A 19,761-nucleotide genomic window follows, 5' to 3' on the forward strand; every position below is an offset into this window, starting at 1 on the left:
CCAAAAAACCCCCCCAAAACCCCTCCAAAAATTCCCCAAAAAATTACCAAAATTCCCCAATATCTCCTAAAAACCCCTCCAAAAATCCCCCAAAAACCTCTTCAAAAATCGCATCCAAAAATTCCCAAAAAATCCCCTAAAAACCCCTCCCAAAAATACGCCAAAAAAATCCCCAAAAATCCCACCAAAAATCCCCCCCAAATCCCCTAAAAACCCCTCCAAAAATCCCCCCAAAATTCCCAAAAGTCCCCAAAAATCCCCTAAAAACCCCCTCCAAAAACCCCTCAAAAATTCCCAAAAAATCCCCAAAAATTCTCCAAAATCTCCCCCAAGAATTCGCAAAAAACGTCAAAAAATTCCCCAAAAATCCCTCCAAAAATTCCCAAAAAGTTCCCCGAAAACCCCTCCAGAAATTCCCAAAAACCCCTGCAAAAATCCCCCAAAAATTCCCCAAAAATTCCCCAAAAAACCCTCCGAAAATTCCAAGAAAATTCCCCAAAAATCCCCCAATATCCCCTAAAATCCCCTCCAAAAATTCCAAAAAAACCCCTCCAAAAATACCCCAAAAATTCCCAAAAAATCCCCAAAAATTCCCCAAAAACCCCTCCAAAAATCCCTCAAAAATTCCCAAAAATTCCCCAAAAACCCCTCCAAAAATTCCAAAAAAAACCCCAAAAAATTCCCCAAAAATCCCTCCAAAAATTCAAAAAAAATTCCCCAAAAAACCCCTCCAAAAATCCCTCCAAAAATTCCCAAAAAATCCCCCAAAATTCTCCAAAAACTCCTCCCAAAAATTCGCAAAAAAATTCCCAAAAATCCCTCCAAAAATCCCCCAAAATTCCCAAAAAACCCGTCCAAAAATTCAAAAAAAATTCCCAAAAAATCCCTCCAAAAATCCCCCAAAACCCCCTCTAAAAACCCCTCCGAAAATACCCCAAAAATTCCCCAAAAACCCCTCTAAAAATCCCCCAAAATTCGCAAAAAAATTCCCAAAAATTCTCGAAAAACTCCTCCAAGAGTTCCCAAAAAATTTCAAAAAATTCCCAAAAAACCCCTCCAAAAATCCCTCCAAAAATCCCTCAAAAATTCCCAAAAATTCCCCAAAAACCCCTCCAAAATTCTCAAAAAATCCCACAAAATTCTCCAAAAACTCCTCCCAAAAATTCGCAAAATATTCCCAAAAAACCCCTCCAAAAATTCAAAAAAAATTCCCCAAAAATCCCTCCAAAAATCCCCCAAAACCCCCTCGAAAAACCCCTCCGAAAATACCCCAAAAACCCCTCCAAAAATCCCCCCAAAAATTCCCAAAAAATTCCCAAAAATTCCCCAAAAACCCCTCCAAAAATTCCAAAAAAAACCCCCAAAAATCCCTCCAAAAATTCCAAAAAAAACCCCAAAAATCCCTCCAAAAATCCCTCCAAAAATTCAAAAAAAAATCCCAAAACATCCCCCAACATCCTCTAAAAACCCCTCCAAAAATACCCCAAAAATCCCCAAAAATTCCCCAAAAACCCCTCCAAAAATTCCAAAAAATTCCCAAAAATTCCCCAAAAACCCCTCCAAAAATTCCAAAAAAAAACCCCAAAAACCCCTCCAAAAATTCCAAAAAAACCCCCAAAAAATTCTCCAAAAATCCCTCCAAAAAAATTCAAAAAAAATCCCAAAACATCCCCCAACATCCTCTAAAAACCCCTCCAAAAATACCCCAAAAATCCCCAAAAATTCCCAAAAATTCCCCCAGAATCCCCAGAACTCACCCGAGTCCCCGAAGGCCTCGCCGCGATACTCGGCCCATGTCACGACATTGTCTCTGTCGCGATCGTAGCTGCGCCGCCCCCCTCCCCAAACCCCCCAAAACCCCTCCAAAAATTCCAAAAAATTCCCAAAAAATCCCCAAAAACCCCTCCAAAAATACCCCAAAAATCCCCAAAAATTCCCCCAGAATTCCCAGAACTCACCCGAGTCCCCGAAGGCCTCGCCGCGATACTCGGCCCATGTCACGACATTGTCTCTGTCGCGATCGTAGCTGCGCCGCTCCCTCGCCAGCGCCTCCTCGCGGGTGCTGCGGTGCCTGCGCAGGATCCAGGCCCGCAGCTCCTCCCCGGAGACGCCCCCGGAGCTGTCGGCGTCCATCAATCCCACCAGGAGCCTGGCAAAAACCGGGATCGGGAGCCCAAAATTCCCGGAATTCCACCCAAAAACTCGCCGGAAGCGCTGAAACTCCGAAAAGCGGCCCCCCCAGAAATCCCTGGGAATTCACCCCGCACCCCTCAGGATTCCATGGGAATTCCCGCCCCGTGAGTGTCAATCCCACCGGGAGCCTGGGAAAAAACCGGGATCGGGAGCCCAAAATTCCCGGAATTCCACCTGAAATCGTCGTGGAATTCCTGAGACTCCCAAATCCCCCGGAATTGCCCCCAAATCCCGCGGATTTGCACCCCAAATTTCCCTCAAATCCCGGGAATTTTGGGGTCCTCACTGGGATTTTGGGAGCCCTCGGGAAATTTTGGGGTCACTCCCCCCGACGGTTTTTTGGGAATTTTGGGATCCCTGCACGAATTTTGGGTTTTTTTTGGGGAATTTTGGGATCCCTCCCTGGGATTTTTGGGATCCCCTCCCTGAGGATTTTGGGGGAATTTTTGGGGAATTTTAGGATCCCTCCCTGGGATTTTTGGGATCCCCTCCCTGAGGATTTTGGGGGAATTTTTGGGGAATTTTAGGATCCCTCCCTGGGATTTTTGGGATCCCCTCCCTGAGGATTTTGGGGGAATTTTTGGGGAATTTTAGGATCCCTCCCTGGGATTTTTGGGATCCCCTCCCTGAGGATTTTGGGGGAATTTTTTTGGGAATTTTAGGATCCCTCCCTGGGATTTTTGGGATCCCCTCCCTGAGGATTTTGGGGGAATTTTTGGGGAATTTTAGGATCCCTCCCTGGGATTTTTGGGATCCCCTCCCTGAGGATTTTGGGGGAATTTTTGGGGAATTTTAGGATCCCTCCCTGGGATTTTTGGGATCCCCTCCCTGAGGATTTTGGGGGAATTTTTGGGGAATTTTAGGATCCCTCCCTGGGATTTTTGGGATCCCCTCCCTGAGGATTTTGGGGGAATTTTTGGGGAATTTTGGGATCCCTCCCTGGGATTTTTGGGATCCCCTCCCTGAGGATTTTGGGGGGATTTTTGGGGAATTTTGGGATCCCTCCCTGGGATTTTTGGGATCCCCTCCCTGAGGATTTTGGGGGAATTTTTGGGGAATTTTAGGATCCCTCCCTGGGATTTTTGGGATCCCCTCCCTGAGGATTTTGGGGGAATTCTTTTGGGAATTTTAGGATCCCTCCCTGGGATTTTTGGGATCCCCTCCCTGAGGATTTTGGGGGAATTTTTGGGGAATTTTAGGATCCCTCCCTGGGATTTTTGGGATCCCCTCCCTGAGGATTTTGGGGGAATTTTTGGGGAATTTTAGGATCCCTCCCTGGGATTTTTGGGATCCCCTCCCTGAGGATTTCGGGGGAGATTTTTGGGGAATTTTGGGATCCCTCCCTGGGATTTTTGGGATCCCCTCCCTGAGGATTTCGGGAGGATTTTTTTGGGAATTTTAGGATCCCTCCCTGGGATTTTTGGGATCCCCTCCCTGAGGATTTTGGGGGAATTTTTGGGGAATTTTAGGATCCCTCCCTGGGATTTTTGGGATCCCCTCCCTGAGGATTTCGGGGGGATTTTTTGGGAATTTTAGAATCCCCCAATGATTTTTTTATGAACTTTCGGGGGGGGGAGATTTTTTAGGAATTTTCTCGGGCATTTTTTTAAGGAATTCCGGGTGGGATTTTGAAGGAATTTTTTTTAGGATTATTTTGGAATTTTTTTTTTTTTTTTTTTTTTTTCTTTTTTAAGGATTTTACCCCAAACGCCTCCGGGATTCTTCGGGGGGCAGCTCCTGTTGCTCCCGGGCTTCCTGAGCCCCCCAAATGGCGGCGTGATCCCAAAAAACCCCCTCGGCATCGTGGCCGTGGGATTCAGGCGGGACCCCCGCCCCTAAAGGGGGATGAGGGGCGTGGGGGATCCCCCGGTTCGGGGACCCCCCAAATCCCCGAGCCAGGAAGGGCCACAGCAGCCAGAGAGACCCCAAAAGCATCTGGGGAGGGACGGAAAAGGGCAGAAATGAGCTTAAAATGACACTAAAAGAGCCCAAAATGCCCCAAATAACCCCAAAAAAATGGAGCGGAATGAGGCCAAAATGCCCCCCCCAAAACCCCCTCGGAGCCTTCGAGATCCCCCAAATTCCCTCAGGACTCAAAACTCCCCCAAATTCTCCTCAGAACCCCCCCAAAACCCCTCAGGAGCCTTCGGGATCCCCCAAATTCCCTCAGGACCCAAAACTCCCCCAAATTCTCCTCAGAACCCCCCCAAAACCCCCTCGGAGCCTTCGGGATCTCCCAAATTCCCTCAGGACCCCAACCCCCCCTCAAACTCCCTCAAATTCTCCTCAGAACCCCAAATCCACTCAAACTCCACCAAGACCCCCCCAAACTCTCCTCAGAACCCCCCCCCAAACCCCTCAGGAGCCCTCGGGATCCCCCAAATTCCCTCAGGACCCCTCAAAACTCCCCCAACCCCCTCAAGGATCGCCCCCAAAGCCCCTCAGGACCCCCCAAAACCTTCCCCAACCCCCCCGGACCCCTCAAAACTCCCCCAAATCTTCTTCAGACCCCCCCAAACCCCTCAGGACCCTTCGGGACCCTCAAGAACCCCCCAAAATCCCCCTCGGAACCTCCCAAAATTCGCCCCCCCCCCCCTCACCTCGTCCCGTCCTGCCCCAACCCCGGGGGGGTCCCGCTGCCCCTCACAGCCTTGGCCCCGCCCCGGGGGGCGTCTCGACCAATCAGAGGCGGCCGAGCCCACGTGGGGCGGAGCGAGCCGCGCTCCCATTGGCTGCCGCGCGCCACGTCCGCGCCCCGGGCCCGAAAAGCCGCTTTTTTAACCCAAAGTGAGCGGGGGGAGGGACACGGAACGGGGCGGGGCACTGGGAGATACTGGGATGTACTGGGATATACTGGGATATGCCAGTCTGGAATAGGTTTGGCTGATCTGGATTGGTACATACTGGGCCAGACTGGTTCATACTGGCTTGAGCTGGGACAGTAGGTTATACTGGTTTGGACTGGTTTGAGTTGGGTTATACTGGGATAGACTGGGACGTACTGGGTTATATTGGGACAAACTGGGGTATACTGGGCTAAACTGGGTTATATCAGCCTGGACTGGGATGAACAGAAATATATTCCGTGAAAGTGGTTTCTATTGGTCTGGACTGGGATATACTGGGGCAAACTGGTTTATATTGGCCTGGGGTAGGTTATACTGGGGTGGACTGTGATATACCAGGACGTACTGGGCTAGACTGGGGTGTGATGGGATGGACTGGGAAATGCTGGGCCACACTGGTTTATACTGGAAACAGGAGGGGGAAATGGTGGGAAATGTGAGGGGAAAAGAGCGGGAAACGTGAGGGGAGAAAAGGGCGGGAAACGTGAGGGGAGAAAAGGGAGGGAAAGGTGAGGGGAGAAAAGGGGAAACGTGAGGGGAGAAAAGGGAGGGAAAGGTGAGGGGAGAAAAGGGAGGGAAACGTGAGGGGAAAAGGGAGGGAAAGGTGAGGGGGAAAAAGGGAGGGAAAGGTGAGGGGAGAAAAGGGAGGGAAACGTGAGGGGAGAAAAGGGAGGGAAAGGTGAGGGGAGAGAAGGGAGGGAAAGGTGAGGGGAGAAAAGGGAGGGAAACGTGAGGGGAAAAAAGGGAGAGAAAAGGGAGGGAGAAAAGGGAGGGAAAGGTGAGGGAGAAAAGGGAGGGAAACGTGAGGGAGGAAAAGGAAAGAAAATACGAGGGGAAAAAGCCAGGAAACACAAGGAAAAAAGGGCGGGAAGCCTGAGGGTAAAATTGGCAGAAAGCACGAGAGGAGAAAAGGACGGGAAGGTTGGGAAATGAGGGGGTAAAAATGGGGGAAATGTGCATCCCAATTCCTCAGGTGCCCCCTCCCCAAAACGAAGCGCGGACTCTGGAGGTTGCTCAGACACTTTTATTTCTGGGGGGGCTCACGGGGCCTTCGCCGCCCGCACCCTCTTCTTCCTCACCACCACGGGCTTCTGGCTGCGCAGGATGGCGCTGGCCCGGCGCAGAGCGGCCTGGAGGGGACAAAAATGGGGGCCAGCACCCCAAAAACAAGGGGTGAGCCCTGGGTGTGGAGTGGGCTCACAGCCTGAATTATCCCTCGGAGCTCAAGGAGTCGTTGGAGATCTGGAACTCCAGAGAGTTCTGGCTCTGCTCTGCTGCCATCGTGGCTCGGGACCTTCTCAGCTCCAGGATCTTTTCCTGAGCTCTGGAATCTCCTCAGCTCCGGGCTCTCCCTGGCTCCAGACCCTTCTCCCCCCACTCCGGGGTCTCTTCCCGGTGTTCTCGGCTCCGTTTGGGAGCGATGCGGATCCTCAGTTCCCCGTTCTCGCACTCTCCGTGATTTCAGAGACATCACCTCTTTGGGTTTCACCCAAACCCCTCCCAAACCCGGCCCTTTCTTTCCCATTCCCTGAGGAATTTTGGCTCCCATGACAAAATTGGATGTGAATAGACCCAAAACCCACCCGGATTTGGAGCCTCCCTGAAGTCGCCCATCCCGGGATGTCCCAGGCTCGGGAGGGACACACCTGGCACAGGTACCCGGGGGGTGCCCTGGGGGGTGGGTTTGGGGTCCCTGGAAGGGGCATGGAACAGGGTTAACTGGTTTAACTGGTTTAACTGGTTTAACCGGTTTAACCGCTCACCCCCGACCCCAGAGCCTCCCACACCCCCGACCCCCTCGATCCCAGACCACCCCAAATCCCAAATATCCACCCCGGATCCCAGATCCTTCCCCAGATCCAGGGTTCCCCCCTCAATCCCAGATCTCCCCGTCCCACGAGGCCCCTTTAACCTTTGACCTTCCCACTCCCAGATTTCCCCCTCCCGATCCCAAATTCTCACCCCTCATCCCAGGCTCCTCCAGATCCCAAATCCCGCTTTCTTCACTCCGCAGACCAAGTTCTAAAATTCTCCTTTTATTGACCAAAGCACAAAGGAGGCCGGGGGGGGTTGGGGCACCCCAAAAGAGGGGCTGGGACGCCCCAACCCCGCCGTGCCCGTGGCGTTCTCGGGGGTGTCCAGAAGCTCCCGGTGGTTTCTCCAAGGTTCTCCCGGTGCCCAAGAGGTTCTGCTGAAGGATCTTCTGGACTCTGCGGAGGGTTCTAGAAGGGTCTGTGGGGCTCTAGAGGCTCCCACAAGGTTCTAGAGGGGTCTCCGGGGCTCTAGAGGCATCGGGGGGAGGGGGTTCTAGATGCTTCTGCAGGGCTCTGGAGGTTTGTCTGAGTTTCTAGATCTGTGGGTTCTAGAAACCTCTGTGGGGTTCTGGGGGTGTCTGCGGGGTTCTAGAGCTGGCCACGGGGTTCTGGAGGTGCCTGAGGGGTTCTGGGGGTGCCTGTGGGGTTCTGGGGGTCTCTGCGGGGTTCTGGGGGTGTTTAAGGGGTTCTGGGGGTCTCTGCGGGGTTCTGGGGGTCTCTGCGGGGTTCTGGGGGTGCCTGTGGGGTTCTGGGGGTCTCTGCGGGGTTCTGGGGGTCTCTGCGGGGTTCTGGGAGTGTCTGCGGGGTTCTGGGGGTGTCTGCGGGGTTCTGGGGGTGTCTGTGGGGTTCTGGGGGTGTCTGCAGGGTTCTGGGGGTGTCTGCGGGGTTCTAGAGCTGGCCACGGGGTTCTGGAGGTGCCTGTGGGGTTCTGGGGGTGCCTGTGGGGTTCCGTGGGTCTCTATGGGGTTCCAGGGGTCTCTATGGGGTTCCGTGGGTCTCTATGGGGTTCCGGGGGTCTCTATGGGGTTCCAGGGGTCTCTATGGGGTTCCGGGGGTCTCTATGGGGTTCCAGGGGTCTCTATGGGGTTCCGGGGGTCTCTATGGGGTTCCAGGGGTCTCTATGGGGTTCCGTGGGTCTCTATGGGGTTCCAGGGGTCTCTATGGGGTTCCGTGGGTCTCTATGGGGTTCCAGGGGTCTCTATGGGGTTCCGTGGGTCTCTATGGGGTTCCAGGGGTCTCTATGGGGTTCCGGGGGTTTCTATGGGGTTCCAGGGGTCTCTATGGGGTTCCGGGGGTCTCTATGGGGTTCCGTGGGTCTCTGTGGGGTTCCAGGGGTCTCTATGGGGTTCCGGGGGTCTCTATGGGGTTCCAGGGGTCTCTATGGGGTTCCGGGGGTCTCTGTGGGGTTCCGGGGGTCTCTGTGGGGTTCCGTGGGTCTCTATGGGGTTCCGGGGGTCTTTATGGGGTTCCGGGGGTCTCTATGGGGTTCCGTGGGTCTCTATGGGGTTCCGGGGGTCTCTATGGGGTTCCAGGGGTCTCTATGGGGTTCCGGGGGTCTCTATGGGGTTCCAGGGGTCTCTATGGGGTTCCGTGGGTCTCTATGGGGTTCCAGGGGTCTCTATGGGGTTCCGTGGGTCTCTATGGGGTTCCGGGGGTCTCTATGGGGTTCCGGGGGTCTCTATGGGGTTCCGGGGGTCTCTGAGGGGTTCCAGGGGTCTCTATGGGGTTCCGTGGGTCTCTATGGGGTTCCAGGGGTCTCTATGGGGTTCCGGGGGTCTCTATGGGGTTCCGTGGGTCTCTGTGGGGTTCCAGGGGTCTCTATGGGGTTCCGGGGGTCTCTATGGGGTTCCAGGGGTCTCTATGGGGTTCCGGGGATCTCTGTGGGATTCCGGGGGTCTCTGAGGGGTTCCAGGAGTGTCTGCAGGGTTCTGGGGGTGTCTGCGGGGTTCTAGAGCTGGCCACGGGGTTCTGGAGGTGCCTGTGGGGTTCTGGGGGTGCCTGTGGGGTTCCGTGGGTGCCTGTGGGGTTCCGTGGGTCTCTATGGGGTTCCAGGGGTCTCTGTGGGGTTCCGTGGGTCTTTATGGATTTCCGGGGGTCTCTATGGGGTTCCAGGGGTCTCTATGGGGTTCCGTGGGTCTCTATGGGGTTCCAGGGGTCTCTGTGGGGTTCCAGGGGTCTCTGCAGGGTTCCAGGGGTCTCTGTGGGGTTCCGGGGGTCTCTATGGGGTTCCGGGGGTCTCTGTGGGGTTCCGTGGGTCTCTATGGGGTTCCGGGGGTCTCTATGGGGTTCCAGGGGTCTCTATGGGGTTCCGGGGGTCTCTATGGGGTTCCGGGGGTCTCTATGGGGTTCCAGGGGTCTCTATGGGGTTCCGGGGGTCTCTGTGGGGTTCCGGGGGTCTCTGTGGGGTTCCGTGGGTCTCTATGGGGTTCCGGGGGTCTCTATGGGGTTCCAGGGGTCTCTATGGGGTTCCGGGGGTCTCTATGGGGTTCCAGGGGTCTCTATGGGGTTCCGTGGGTCTCTATGGGGTTCCGGGGGTCTCTATGGGGTTCCAGGGGTCTCTATGGGGTTCCGGGGGTCTCTATGGGGTTCCAGGGGTCTCTATGGGGTTCCGTGGGTCTCTATGGGGTTCCGGGGGTCTCTATGGGGTTCCAGGGGTCTCTATGGGGTTCCAGGGGTCTCTATGGGGTTCCGGGGGTGCCTGTGGGGTTCCGTGGGTCTCTATGGGGTTCCGGGGATCTCTGTGGGGTTCCGGGGGTCTCTATGGGGTTCCGGGGATCTCTGTGGGGTTCCGGGGGTCTCTGTGGGGTTCTCAGGGCTCCCGTGCGGTTCCAGGGCTGTCCATGAGGTTCCCCTGGAGGTCCCGCGGGTGTTCTCACTTCTCCTGGACGTGTTTCCCTGGGCTGGCCGTCTCTGCCCTGGCTTCCCACTCCGCTTCCCCGCGTTCCCGCACCGTCACCCTGATGACTGCGTTCCGGCCCCTGGACATGGTGGCCGTCACCTCGACGGGGCCGACGCTGAGCCGCTCTTCGTCCTGGTTTTCCTTGAGGATGACGAAGGGGAACATGGCGTTCTTCTCGGGCGATTGCTGGGAGATCTTGACCAGGCGTTCGTAGACCACCTGCAGGTTGTGCTTGTGAACCTTGTCCAGGGACAGCTCCAGGCCCATCTCCATGGAAAACCTGTTGTAGTCGATGGGGTTGGAGAAGTAGATGGCCAAGGTGAAGGACTCGGCCTCGAAGGCCAGGACCCCGTTAGCGCCCCAGAACAAGGAGGTGTTGGTGAACTTGCAGCTTTTGGAGGAGCCGGGGGCCACGTCCTGCGGGGGGTTGAGGACGTGGCCGCTGAAGAAGTAGGTCCTGGAGAGAGAGGAATTGGAAGGGGGGGATCAACGGAGGGGCGGCGGGAGCGCGGGGAAATCGTCCCAGCGGCACTGGGAGGTGCTGGGAGATGACCCCGAGCCCTGGAGATGATCCCAGCCCGGCACGAAGATCCCACCCGGAGCTGCCCCCCTGCACCCCCAAGGGTCCTCCCCGATGTCCCCCCCGGCCTCACCCGGACTGCTTCAGGGTGAAGTTTCGGGTCTTGTTGGAGATGTGGATCTCCACAAAGCGACTGACGTTCAACCCCATCCTGGCTCGGGATCTCCTCCTCAGCTCTGGGATCTCCTCAGCTCCGGAATCTCCTCAGCTCTGGGATCTCCTCAGCTCTGGGATCTCCTCAGCTCCGGGCTCTCCTCAGCTCCGGGATCTCCTCAGCTCTGGGATCTCCTCAGCTCCGGGATCTCCTCAGCTCCGGGCTCTCCTCAGCTCTGGGATCTCCTCAGCTCTGGGATCTCCTCAGCTCCGGGATCTCCTCAGCTCCGGGCTCTCCTCCCCGGCTCCAGCCCCTTCTCCCCCCTCTCCGGGCTCTCCTCCCGGTGCTCTCGGCTCAGCCGGGCCCCTTCCCCTCCTCCCTGGGCTCCAGCAGCCCCTGATTTCTGGGAACGAGAGCTTTCAGTTTCACCGGAGACTCCCCAAGCTCCGCCCCTTCCTTCCTTCGATTTTGAGACAAAACTGCCCGAGAACAGACCCCAAACCCCCCCGGATTCGGCTCATCCCTAAAATCGCCCATCCCGGGATGAGCCCGGGTGCCGCCGGGCGTTGCCTCCCCGGGCACCTGCGCCAGGTGTGTCCCTCCCTTCCATCCCGGCATGGGCGATCTCGGGGATGAGCCGAATCCGGGGGCTTCGAGGTCTGTTCTCGAGCGGTTCCAATCCCAAAAAATTCGTGGAGTAAAAGGGAAGGGAAGCGGCCGGGAATTTTGGGGAGTTTCTGGGTGAAAACGGGAATTCTGGAGGGTTTCTGTGGAATCCAAGGAGTTCCCGGGTGTCCCCTGGGAGCACCGGGAGGAGACGCTGGAGCTCGGGAGAAGGTTCTGGATCTGAGAAGATCCCAGAACCAAGGAAAGCCATCCGCACCCCCCCCACCCCGATCCCAAATTCCACCCCCCGATCCCAGATTCCTTCCCGGATCCTGGGATAACCCCCTCCCTCCCCATCCCAAATTTCTCCCTCCTCACAGACCTTCCCGGATCCCAAAATTCCCACTTTTTCACCGGATCAAGTGCAAAAATTCCTCTTTTATTCAGCAAAGCAAGGAAAAAAAAAAGGGGAAAATGGGGGGGGGGGGGGTCCCCAGGGGGTGGTTTGGGGGTCCCGGGGGGGGTCTCCCCAAATTTTGGGGATTCCCCCCTCCCCCCCCCCAGTGGGGTCCATCCATGTCTCGCTCTGGGGATCCCTGATTTTGGGGGGTCGGGTCCTTTTGGGGGTATTTGGGTTTTTTTTTTTTTTTTTTGAGGGTATTTTTGGGGGTCTCTGGGGATATTTTGGGGTTCCCAACCCCCCCAAATTTTGGGGGTTCCCCCCTCCTCTGTCCCCCCTAGATGAGGTCCATCAGGATGTCCTCCTCCATCACGCTGGGGGTCTGCACGGGCTGGAGCCCCCCCGGGGGGACGGGGCCCCGCGGGCCGGGGGGCAGCAGCATCTGCCCTGGGGGGGCACAGCGGGGTCAGGGGGGACCCCAAAACTCACCCTGGGGTCCCAAAGGTGGGTTTTGGGGGGGTCTCAGGGGTATTTTGGGGGTCTCAGGGGTATTTTGGAGGGTGCCAGAAATAATTTGAGGGTACCTGGGGGTGGTTTTGGGGTTCCCAAGGTAAATTGGGGGGGTCCCAGGAGAGGTTTGGGGGTACCTGGGGGTGGTTTTGGGGTTCCCAAGGTAAATTGGGGGGGGTCCAGGGATATTTCGGGGGTACCTGGGGGTGGTTTGGGGGGGTCCCAGGGGTGGTTTGGGGGGTCCTGATGTGGTTTTGGGGTTCCCAGGGTAAACTGGGGGATCCCAGGGACATTTTGGGGGTAGCTGGGGGTGGTTTTGGGGGTCCCAAAGGTGGGTTTTGGGGGGTCTCAGGGGCATTTTGGGGGTCTCAGGGGTATTTTGGAGGGTGCCAGGAGTAATTTGGGGGTACCTGGGGGTGGTCTAGGGGGTCCCAGGGACATTTTGTGGGTACCTGGGGGTGGTTTTGGGGTTCCCAGGGTAAATTGGGGAGAGTCCAAGGATATTTTGGGGGTACCTGGGGGTGGTTTGGGGGTCCCAGGAGAGGTCTGGGGGTGGTTTGGGGAGTCCCAGGGGTGGTTTGGGGGGGTCCTGATGTGGTTTTGGGGTTCCCAGGGACATTTTGGGGGTACCTGGGGGTCATTTTGGGGATGCCAAGAGAGGTTTGGGGATCCCAAAGGTGGTTTGGGGGGTCCCAGGGGTATTTCGGGGGTCTCAGGGGTATTTTGGAGGGTGCCAGGAGTAATTTTGGGGTACCTGGGGGTGGTTTTGGGGGATCCCAGGGGCAGTTTGGGGGGTCCTGGGGTGGTTTTGGGGTTCCCAGAAGGATTTAGGGTTCCCAGAAGGATTTGGGGGTTCTGGAGGGGTTTATTTTGGGGTTCCTGGGTGTGTTTTAGGAGGTCCCTGGCGTGGTTTTGGGGGTCCCTGAGGTGGTTTTGGGGTTCCCAGAAGGATTTGGGGTTCCCAGAAGGATTTGGGGGTTCTGGGGGGGTTCATTTTGGGGTTCCCGGCTGTGTTTTGGGGGGTCCCTGGGATGGTTTTGGGGTTCCCAGAAGGATTTGGGGGTTCTGGAGGGGTTCATTTTGGGGTTCCCAGCTGTGTTTTGGGGGGGTCCCTGGCGTGGTTTTGGGGTTCCCAGAAGGATTTGGGGGTTCGGGGGGGTTCATTTTGGGGTTCCCAGATGTGTTTTGGGGGGGTCCCTGGGGTGGTTTTGGGGTTCCCAGGAGGATTTGGGGTTCCCAGGAGGGTTTTGGGGTTCTGGGGGGGTTCATTTTGGGGTTCCCAGATGTGTTTTGGGGGGTCCCTGGGATGGTTTTGGGGTTCCCAGAAGGATTTGGGGGTTCGGGGGGGGTTCATTTTGGGGTTCCCAGCTGTGTTTTGGGGGGGTCCCTGGGGTGGTTTGGGGGTTCCCAGAAGGATTTGGGGGTTCTGGGGGGGTTTATTTTGGGGTTCCCAGGAGGATTTGGGGGTTTGGGGGGGGTTCATTTTGGGGTTCCCAAGAGGGTTTTGGGGTTCTGGGGGGGTTCATTTTGGGGTTCCCAGGAGGGTTTTGGGGTTCTGGGGGGGTTCATTTTGGGGTTCCCAGATGTGTTTTGGGGGGGTCCCTGGGGTGGTTTTGGGGTTCCCAGAAGGATTTGGGGGTTCGGGGGGGGTTCATTTTGGGGTTCCCAGGAGGATTTGGGGGTTCTGGGGGGGTTCATTTTGGGGTTCCCAGATGTGTTTTGGGGGGGTCCCTGGGGTGGTTTTGGGGTTCCCAGGAGGGTTTTGGGGTTCCCAGAAAGATTTGGGGGTTCTGGAGGGGTTCATTTTGGGGTTCCCAGGAGGGTTTTGGGGTTCGGGGGGGTTCATTTTGGGGTTCCTGGCTGTGTTTTGGGGGGGTCCCTGGGGTGGTTTTGGGGTTCCCAGGAGGATTTGGGGTTCCCAAGAGGATTTGGGGGTTCAGGGGGGGTTTATTTTGGGGTTCCCAGGAGGATTTGGGGGTTCTGGGGGGTTCATTTTGGGGTTCCCAGGAGGGTTTTGGGGTTCGGGGGGGTTCATTTTGGGGTTCCCAGATGTGTTTTGGGGGGTCCCTGGGATGGTTTTGGGGTTCCCAGAAGGATTTGGGGATTCTGGAGGGGTTTATTTTGGGGTTCCCAGAAGGATTTGGGGGTTCGGGGGGGGTTAATTTTGGGGTTCCCAGAAGGATTTGGGGGTTCGGGGGGGGTTCATTTTGGGGTTCCCAGAAGGATTTGGGGGTTCGGGGGGGGTTCATTTTGGGGTTCCCAAGAGGGTTTTGGGGTTCTGGGGGGGTTAATTTTGGGGTTCCCAGAAGGATTTGGGGGTTCGGGGGGGTTCATTTTGGGGTTCCCAGATGTGTTTTGGGGGGGTCCCTGGGGTGGTTTTGGGGTTCCCAGAAGGATTTGGGGTTCCCAGAAGGATTTGGGGGTTCTGGGGGGGTTCATTTTGGGGTTCCCAGATGTGTTTTGGGGGGTCCCTGGGATGGTTTTGGGGTTCCCAGAAGGATTTGGGGGTTCTGGAGGGGTTCATTTTGGGGTTCCCAGATGTGTTTTGGGGGGTCCCTGGGATGGTTTTGGGGTTCCCAGGAGGGTTTTGGGGTTCCCAGAAGGATTTGGGGGTTCTGGGGGGGTTTATTTTGGGGTTCCCAGGAGGGTTTTGGGGTTCGGGGGGGTTCATTTTGGGGTTCCCAGGAGGGTTTTGGGGTTCTGGGGGGGTTCATTTTGGGGTTCCCAGATGTGTTTTGGGGGGGTCCCTGGGGTGGTTTTGGGGTTCCCAGAAGGATTTGGGGGTTCGGGGGGGGTTCATTTTGGGGTTCCCAGGAGGATTTGGGGGTTCTGGGGGGGTTCATTTTGGGGTTCCCAGATGTGTTTTGGGGGGGTCCCTGGGGTGGTTTTGGGGTTCCCAGGAGGGTTTTGGGGTTCCCAGAAAGATTTGGGGGTTCTGGAGGGGTTCATTTTGGGGTTCCCAGGAGGGTTTTGGGGTTCGGGGGGGTTCATTTTGGGGTTCCTGGCTGTGTTTTGGGGGGGTCCCTGGGGTGGTTTTGGGGTTCCCAGGAGGATTTGGGGTTCCCAAGAGGATTTGGGGGTTCAGGGGGGGTTTATTTTGGGGTTCCCAGGAGGGTTTTGGGGTTCTGGGGGGGTTCATTTTGGGGTTCCCAAGAGGGTTTTGGGGTTCTGGGGGGGTTCATTTTGGGGTTCCCAGATGTGTTTTGGGGGGGTCCCTGGGGTGGTTTTGGGGTTCCCAGGAGGATTTGGGGTTCCCAGGAGGGTTTTGGGGTTCCCAGAAGGATTTGGGGGTTCGGGGGGGTTTATTTTGGGGTTCCCAGGAGGATTTGGGGGTTCTGGGGGGGGTTTTTTGGGGTCACTCACCTGGGATCGGGGCGCGGGGCCCCCCCAGCTGCCCCGGCCAGGGCTGCCCCGGGGGGGGGTGCAGGAGGGGCAGCTGCCCCCCCCCCGCCCCCAAGGCCTGGTGGGGAGGGGGCAGCAGGGGCTGCGCCGGGGGGGGCCCCGGGGGGGGCTGCAGGTGGTGCAGGGGCTGCGCCGGGGGCGGGACCCCCCCTTGGGGCTGGGGGACACCACAGAGAGTCAGGGGGGCACCCCAAAAATGACCCCTCCCTTCACAGGACCCCCCCCCCGCCCCAAAAAGCTTCAGTTCCTTCCTCTCCCCCCCCCTCCCCCCAATTTTTAGAGCCCCCCCCAAACCTTCCCAAGAACCCCCCTCCCCTCAAAAATTCCCCTCCCAAATCGCCCCAAGAACCCCCTGAAAAGTCCCCCCGAAAATTTTAAGAGCCCCCCCCCCCTCCAAAAATTCCCCCCAAGAACCCCCCAGAAATTCCACCCCCCTTCCCAAATCCCTCACAGTTCTCCAAAAACCCCCCCAAAAATTAACCTGAGGGGAAGCCCCGATCCTGAGTTTTGGGGGGGCTCCCTGTTTTGGGGGAGTCCCTTTTTTTTTTTTTGGGGGGGCTCCCCGTTTTTTTGGGGGGAGTCTCTATTTTGGGTGCTCCCCGTTTTTTTGGGGAGTCTCTATTTTGGGTGCTCCCCGTTTTTTTGGAGAAGTCTCTATTTTGGGTGCTCCCCGTTTTTTTGGGGGGAGTCTCTATTTTGGGGGGCTCCCCGTTTTTTGGGGAGTCTCTATTTCGGGGGCTCCCCGTTTTTTTGGAGAAGTCTCTATTTTGGGGGCTCCCCGTTTTTTTGGGGAGTCTCTATTTGGGGGCTCCCCTTTTTTTGGGGAGTCTCTATTTTGGGGGCTCCCCGTTTTTTTGGGGAGTCTCTATTTTGGGGGGCTCCCCGTTTTTTTGGGGAGTCTCTATTTTGGGGGCTCCCCGTTTTTTTGGGGAGTCTCTATTTTGGGGGGCTCCCCGTTTTTTTGGGGAGTCTCTATTCTGGGGGCTCCCCGTTTTTTTGGGGAGTCTCTATTTGGGGGCTCCCCTTTTTTTGGGGGAGTCTCTATTTCGGGGGCTCCCCGTTTTTTTGGGGAGTCTCTATTTTGGGGGCTCCCCGTTTTTTTGGGGAGTCTCTATTTTGGGGGGCTCCCCGTTTTTTTGGGGAGTCTCTATTTTGGGGGCTCCCCGTTTTTTTGGGGAGTCTCTATTTTGGGGGGCTCCCCGTTTTTTTGGAGAAGTCTCTATTTTGGGTGCTCCCCGTTTTTTTGGGGAGTCTCTATTTCGGGGGCTCCCCGTTTTTTTGGGGGGAGTCTCTATTTTGGGGGCTCCCCTTTTTTTGGAGAAGTCTCTATTTCGGGGGCTCCCCGTTTTTTTGGGGGGTCTCTATTTTGGGGGCTCCCCGTTTTCTTGGGGGGAGTCTCTATTTCGGGGGCTCCCCGTTTTTTTGGGGAGTCTCTATTTGGGGGCTCCCCGTTTTTTTGGAGAAGTCTCTATTTTGGGGGCTCCCCGTTTTTTTGGGGAGTCTCTATTTTGGGGGCTCCCCGTTTTTTTGGGGAGTCTCTATTTTGGGGGGCTCCCCGTTTTTTTGGGGAGTCTCTATTTGGGGGCTCCCCTTTTTTTGGGGGGTCTCTATTTTGGGGGCTCCCCGTTTTTTTGGAGAAGTCTCTATTTTGGGTGCTCCCCGTTTTTTTGGGGGGAGTCTCTATTTTGGGGGCTCCCCGTTTTTTTGGGGAGTCTCTATTTTGGGGGCTCCCCGTTTTTTTGGAGAAGTCTCTATTTTGGGTGCTCCCCGTTTTTTTGGGGGGAGTCTCTATTTTGGGTGCTCCCCGTTTTTTTGGGGAGTCTCTATTTTGGGTGCTCCCCGTTTTTTTGGGGGGAGTCTCTATTTTGGGGGCTCCCCGTTTTTTTGGGGAGTCTCTATTTTGGGTGCTCCCCGTTTTTTTGGGGGGAGTCTCTATTTTGGGGGGCTCCCCGTTTTTTTGGGGAGTCTCTATTTCGGGGGCTCCCCGTTTTTTTGGGGTTGTTTTTGGGGTTGTTTTTGGGGTCGCTCACCGGCTGCTGGCTGAGCAGGAGGCTCCGCAGTTGGGGGTTGGCCCCGGGGTTTTGGGGGCGCAGCAGAGCCCCCCCCCCAGCTTGGGTGGGCTGGGGGGGCCCGGCCTGGGGGGGTCCCGGGTTTTGGGGGGCCGGGGGGGGCGCAGGGGCGGCCGAGGGGGCCGGGGGGGGCTGTGGCTGCTGCTGCTGCGCCCGGAGCTGTAACTGGGGGAGGGGGGAGAGAGGGGGTGTGCAGGAAAAGGGGGTGTTGGGGACCCCCCCCCAAAATCCCACAGAGCAAAGGGACCCCCCCCCTCCCCCCAAATCCATCCAGGGTCCTCTCAAGACCATCCAGACCCATCTGAGACCCCTAAAACACCCCCAAAAATCATCCAGGGTCCCCCCCCAACACCCCCCAGAGCCACCAAGGGACCCCCTCCAGAACCCATCCAGGACCCCCCCAGACCCCCAAAGCCTCCAGGACCCCCCCATGTCCCCCCAAACGCATCCAGGACCCCCCAAAATCCCCCCCAGACCCATTCAGGACCCCCCAAAATCCCCTCCAGACCCATCCAAACCCATCCAGGACCCCCCAAAATCCCCCCCAGACCCTCCAAACCCATCCAGGACCCCCCAAAATCCCCTCCAGGCCCCCCAAACCCATCCAGGACCCCCCAAAATCCCCCCCAGACCCTCCAAACCCATCCAGGACCCCCCAAAATCCCCTCCAGACCCATCCAAACCCATCCAGGACCCCCCAAAATCCCCTCCAGGCCCCCCAAACCCATCCAGGACCCCCCAAAATCCCCTCCAGGCCCCCCAAACCCATCCAGGACCCCCCAAAATTGCTCCCAAACCCCCAAAGTCCCCCCAGACCAGGCTCTGCTGTCGCTGCTGCTCCTCCATGATGCCGACCTGAGCCAGGCTTGGGCTCACCTTTGGCAGGGGAAGCACGATGTGAGGTCTGGGGGGCTTTAAGGACCCCCCAAAACCCCCAAATCTGCCCCAAATCCCACAAAAACCACCTCAAATCGAAACGTGAGGGGAGAAAAGGGAGGGAAAGGTGAGGGGAGAAAAGGGCGGGAAACGTGAGGGGAGAAAAGGGCGGGAAACGTGAGGGGAGAAAAGGACGGGAAACGTGAGGGGAGAAAAGGGCGGGAAAGGTGAGGGGAGAAAAGGGCGGGAAATGTGAGGGGGAAAAGGGAGAGAAACGTGAGGGGAGAAAAGGGAGGGAAATGTGAGGGGAAAAAGGAGGGAAAGGTGAGGGGAGAAAAGGGAGGGAAAGGTGAGGGGGGAAAGGGAGGGAAAGGTGAGGGGAGAAAAGGGAGGGAAAGGTGAGGGGGGAAATGGGAGAGAAACGTGAGGGGGGAAAGGAGAGAAACATGAGGGGGGAAAAGGGAGGGAAAGGTGAGGGGGGAAAAGGGAGGGAAACGTGAGGGGAAAAAGGAGGGAAAGGTGAGGGGAGAAAAGGGAGGGAAACGTGAGGGGAAAAAGGAGGGAAAGGTGAGGGGAGAAAAGGGAGGGAAACGTGAGAGGAAAAGGGAGGGAAACGTGAGGGGAGAAAAGGGAGGGAAACGTGAGGGGAGAAAAGGGCGGGAAACGTGAGGGGAGAAAAGGGCGGGAAATGTGAGGGGGGAAATGGGAGAGAAACGTGAGGGGAGAAAGGAGGGAAACGTGAGGGGAGAAAAGGGAGGGAAACATGAGGGGAAAAAGGAGGGAAAGGTGAGGGGAGAAAAGGGAGGGAAACGTGAGGGGAAAAAGGAGGGAAAGGTGAGGGGGGAAAAAGGAGGGAAAGGTGAGGGGAGAAAAGGGAGGGAAAGGTGAGGGGAGAAAACGGAGAGAAACAACAGAAGAAAGAAGAGAGGAAACACGCGAAGACAAAAAGGTGAGAGATGTAAAAACCTCATCCAGGGGGTTTTTCCCACAAAACCACCCCAAATTCCCCCTTACCTGTGGCTGCACCCCCGAGGTCACGGGGAGGGTCCCCGGCTGCTTGGGCAGGAATGGGGGGGCCCCGGGGACGGGGGCTGAGCCCCCCAACTGTAGAGAGAGAGAAATTGGGGAGCTGGGGGGGCAGCAGAGACCCCAACCCCCCCCCAGAAATGGGTTGGGGGGCACCAAAGATACCCCAAAAAAGGGTAGGGGTATTTCTGGGGGCAAAAAAGACACCCTAAGATCCCCCAGAGAGGGATCTGGAAGGGATGTATGGATTCTGTAGGGACTCTATGGGGTCCATAAGGGATTTATGGGATCTGTAGGATTTTGGGATGTTTTTGGGGCGTTTTTGGGATGTTTTTGGGGTGTTTTTGAGGTGGTTTTGGGGTGGTTTTGGGGTCTCACCCCTCGCTGCTAGTCCACCTTGTGCTGCTGCACCTGCTTGTGGTTGGTGATGAGCTGGAGAGTTTCTA

At 56.8% G+C, this 19,761-nt stretch overlaps 3 protein-coding genes across 5 annotated transcripts in view; all 3 read right to left on the reverse strand.

Moving 5' to 3' along the window:
- LOC309583956 (reticulocalbin-3-like) overlaps positions 1-4,922 on the reverse strand; it is a gene marked incomplete at its 5' end in the record, with an annotated part of 16,639 nt that extends 11,717 nt beyond the window's left edge. The window contains 3 exons of the mRNA XM_082299845.1: positions 1,959-2,149; positions 3,896-4,128; positions 4,794-4,922. Of these exons, the coding sequence (XP_082155971.1) occupies positions 1,959-2,149; positions 3,896-4,128; positions 4,794-4,922 (553 nt within the window). The remainder of the gene's footprint in view (positions 1-1,958; positions 2,150-3,895; positions 4,129-4,793) is intronic.
- A 4,563-nt stretch (positions 4,923-9,485) lies between these two features.
- Positions 9,486-10,839, reverse strand: LOC309583929 (uncharacterized protein). The gene is made up of 2 exons (XM_082299808.1): positions 10,406-10,839; positions 9,486-10,209 (listed from the first exon to the last, which is right to left on the reverse strand). Exons 1-2 carry the CDS (start codon positions 10,480-10,482, stop codon positions 9,726-9,728), a joined length of 561 nt encoding a protein of 186 aa, XP_082155934.1. The 5' UTR covers positions 10,483-10,839; the 3' UTR covers positions 9,486-9,725.
- Positions 10,840-11,645: 806 nt separating this feature from the next.
- The window catches only part of MED25 (mediator complex subunit 25), a 28,407-nt gene continuing 20,291 nt past the window's right edge, over positions 11,646-19,761 (reverse strand). For all 3 annotated transcript variants that reach the window (XM_082299783.1, XM_082299784.1, XM_082299782.1), the window contains exons 16-20: positions 19,304-19,393; positions 18,230-18,289; positions 17,375-17,578; positions 15,306-15,501; positions 11,646-11,879 (exon numbers count right to left, since the gene is read on the reverse strand). In XM_082299783.1, coding sequence (XP_082155909.1) covers positions 11,770-11,879; positions 15,306-15,501; positions 17,375-17,578; positions 18,230-18,289; positions 19,304-19,393 — 660 coding nt within the window. In that variant the 3' untranslated portion in view covers positions 11,646-11,769. The remainder of the gene's footprint in view (positions 11,880-15,305; positions 15,502-17,374; positions 17,579-18,229; positions 18,290-19,303; positions 19,394-19,761) is intronic.

The sequence above is a fragment of the Coloeus monedula genome (assembly GCF_965178545.1).
Source record: "Coloeus monedula genome assembly, chromosome: 34".
Taxonomy (NCBI): domain Eukaryota; kingdom Metazoa; phylum Chordata; class Aves; order Passeriformes; family Corvidae; genus Coloeus; species Coloeus monedula.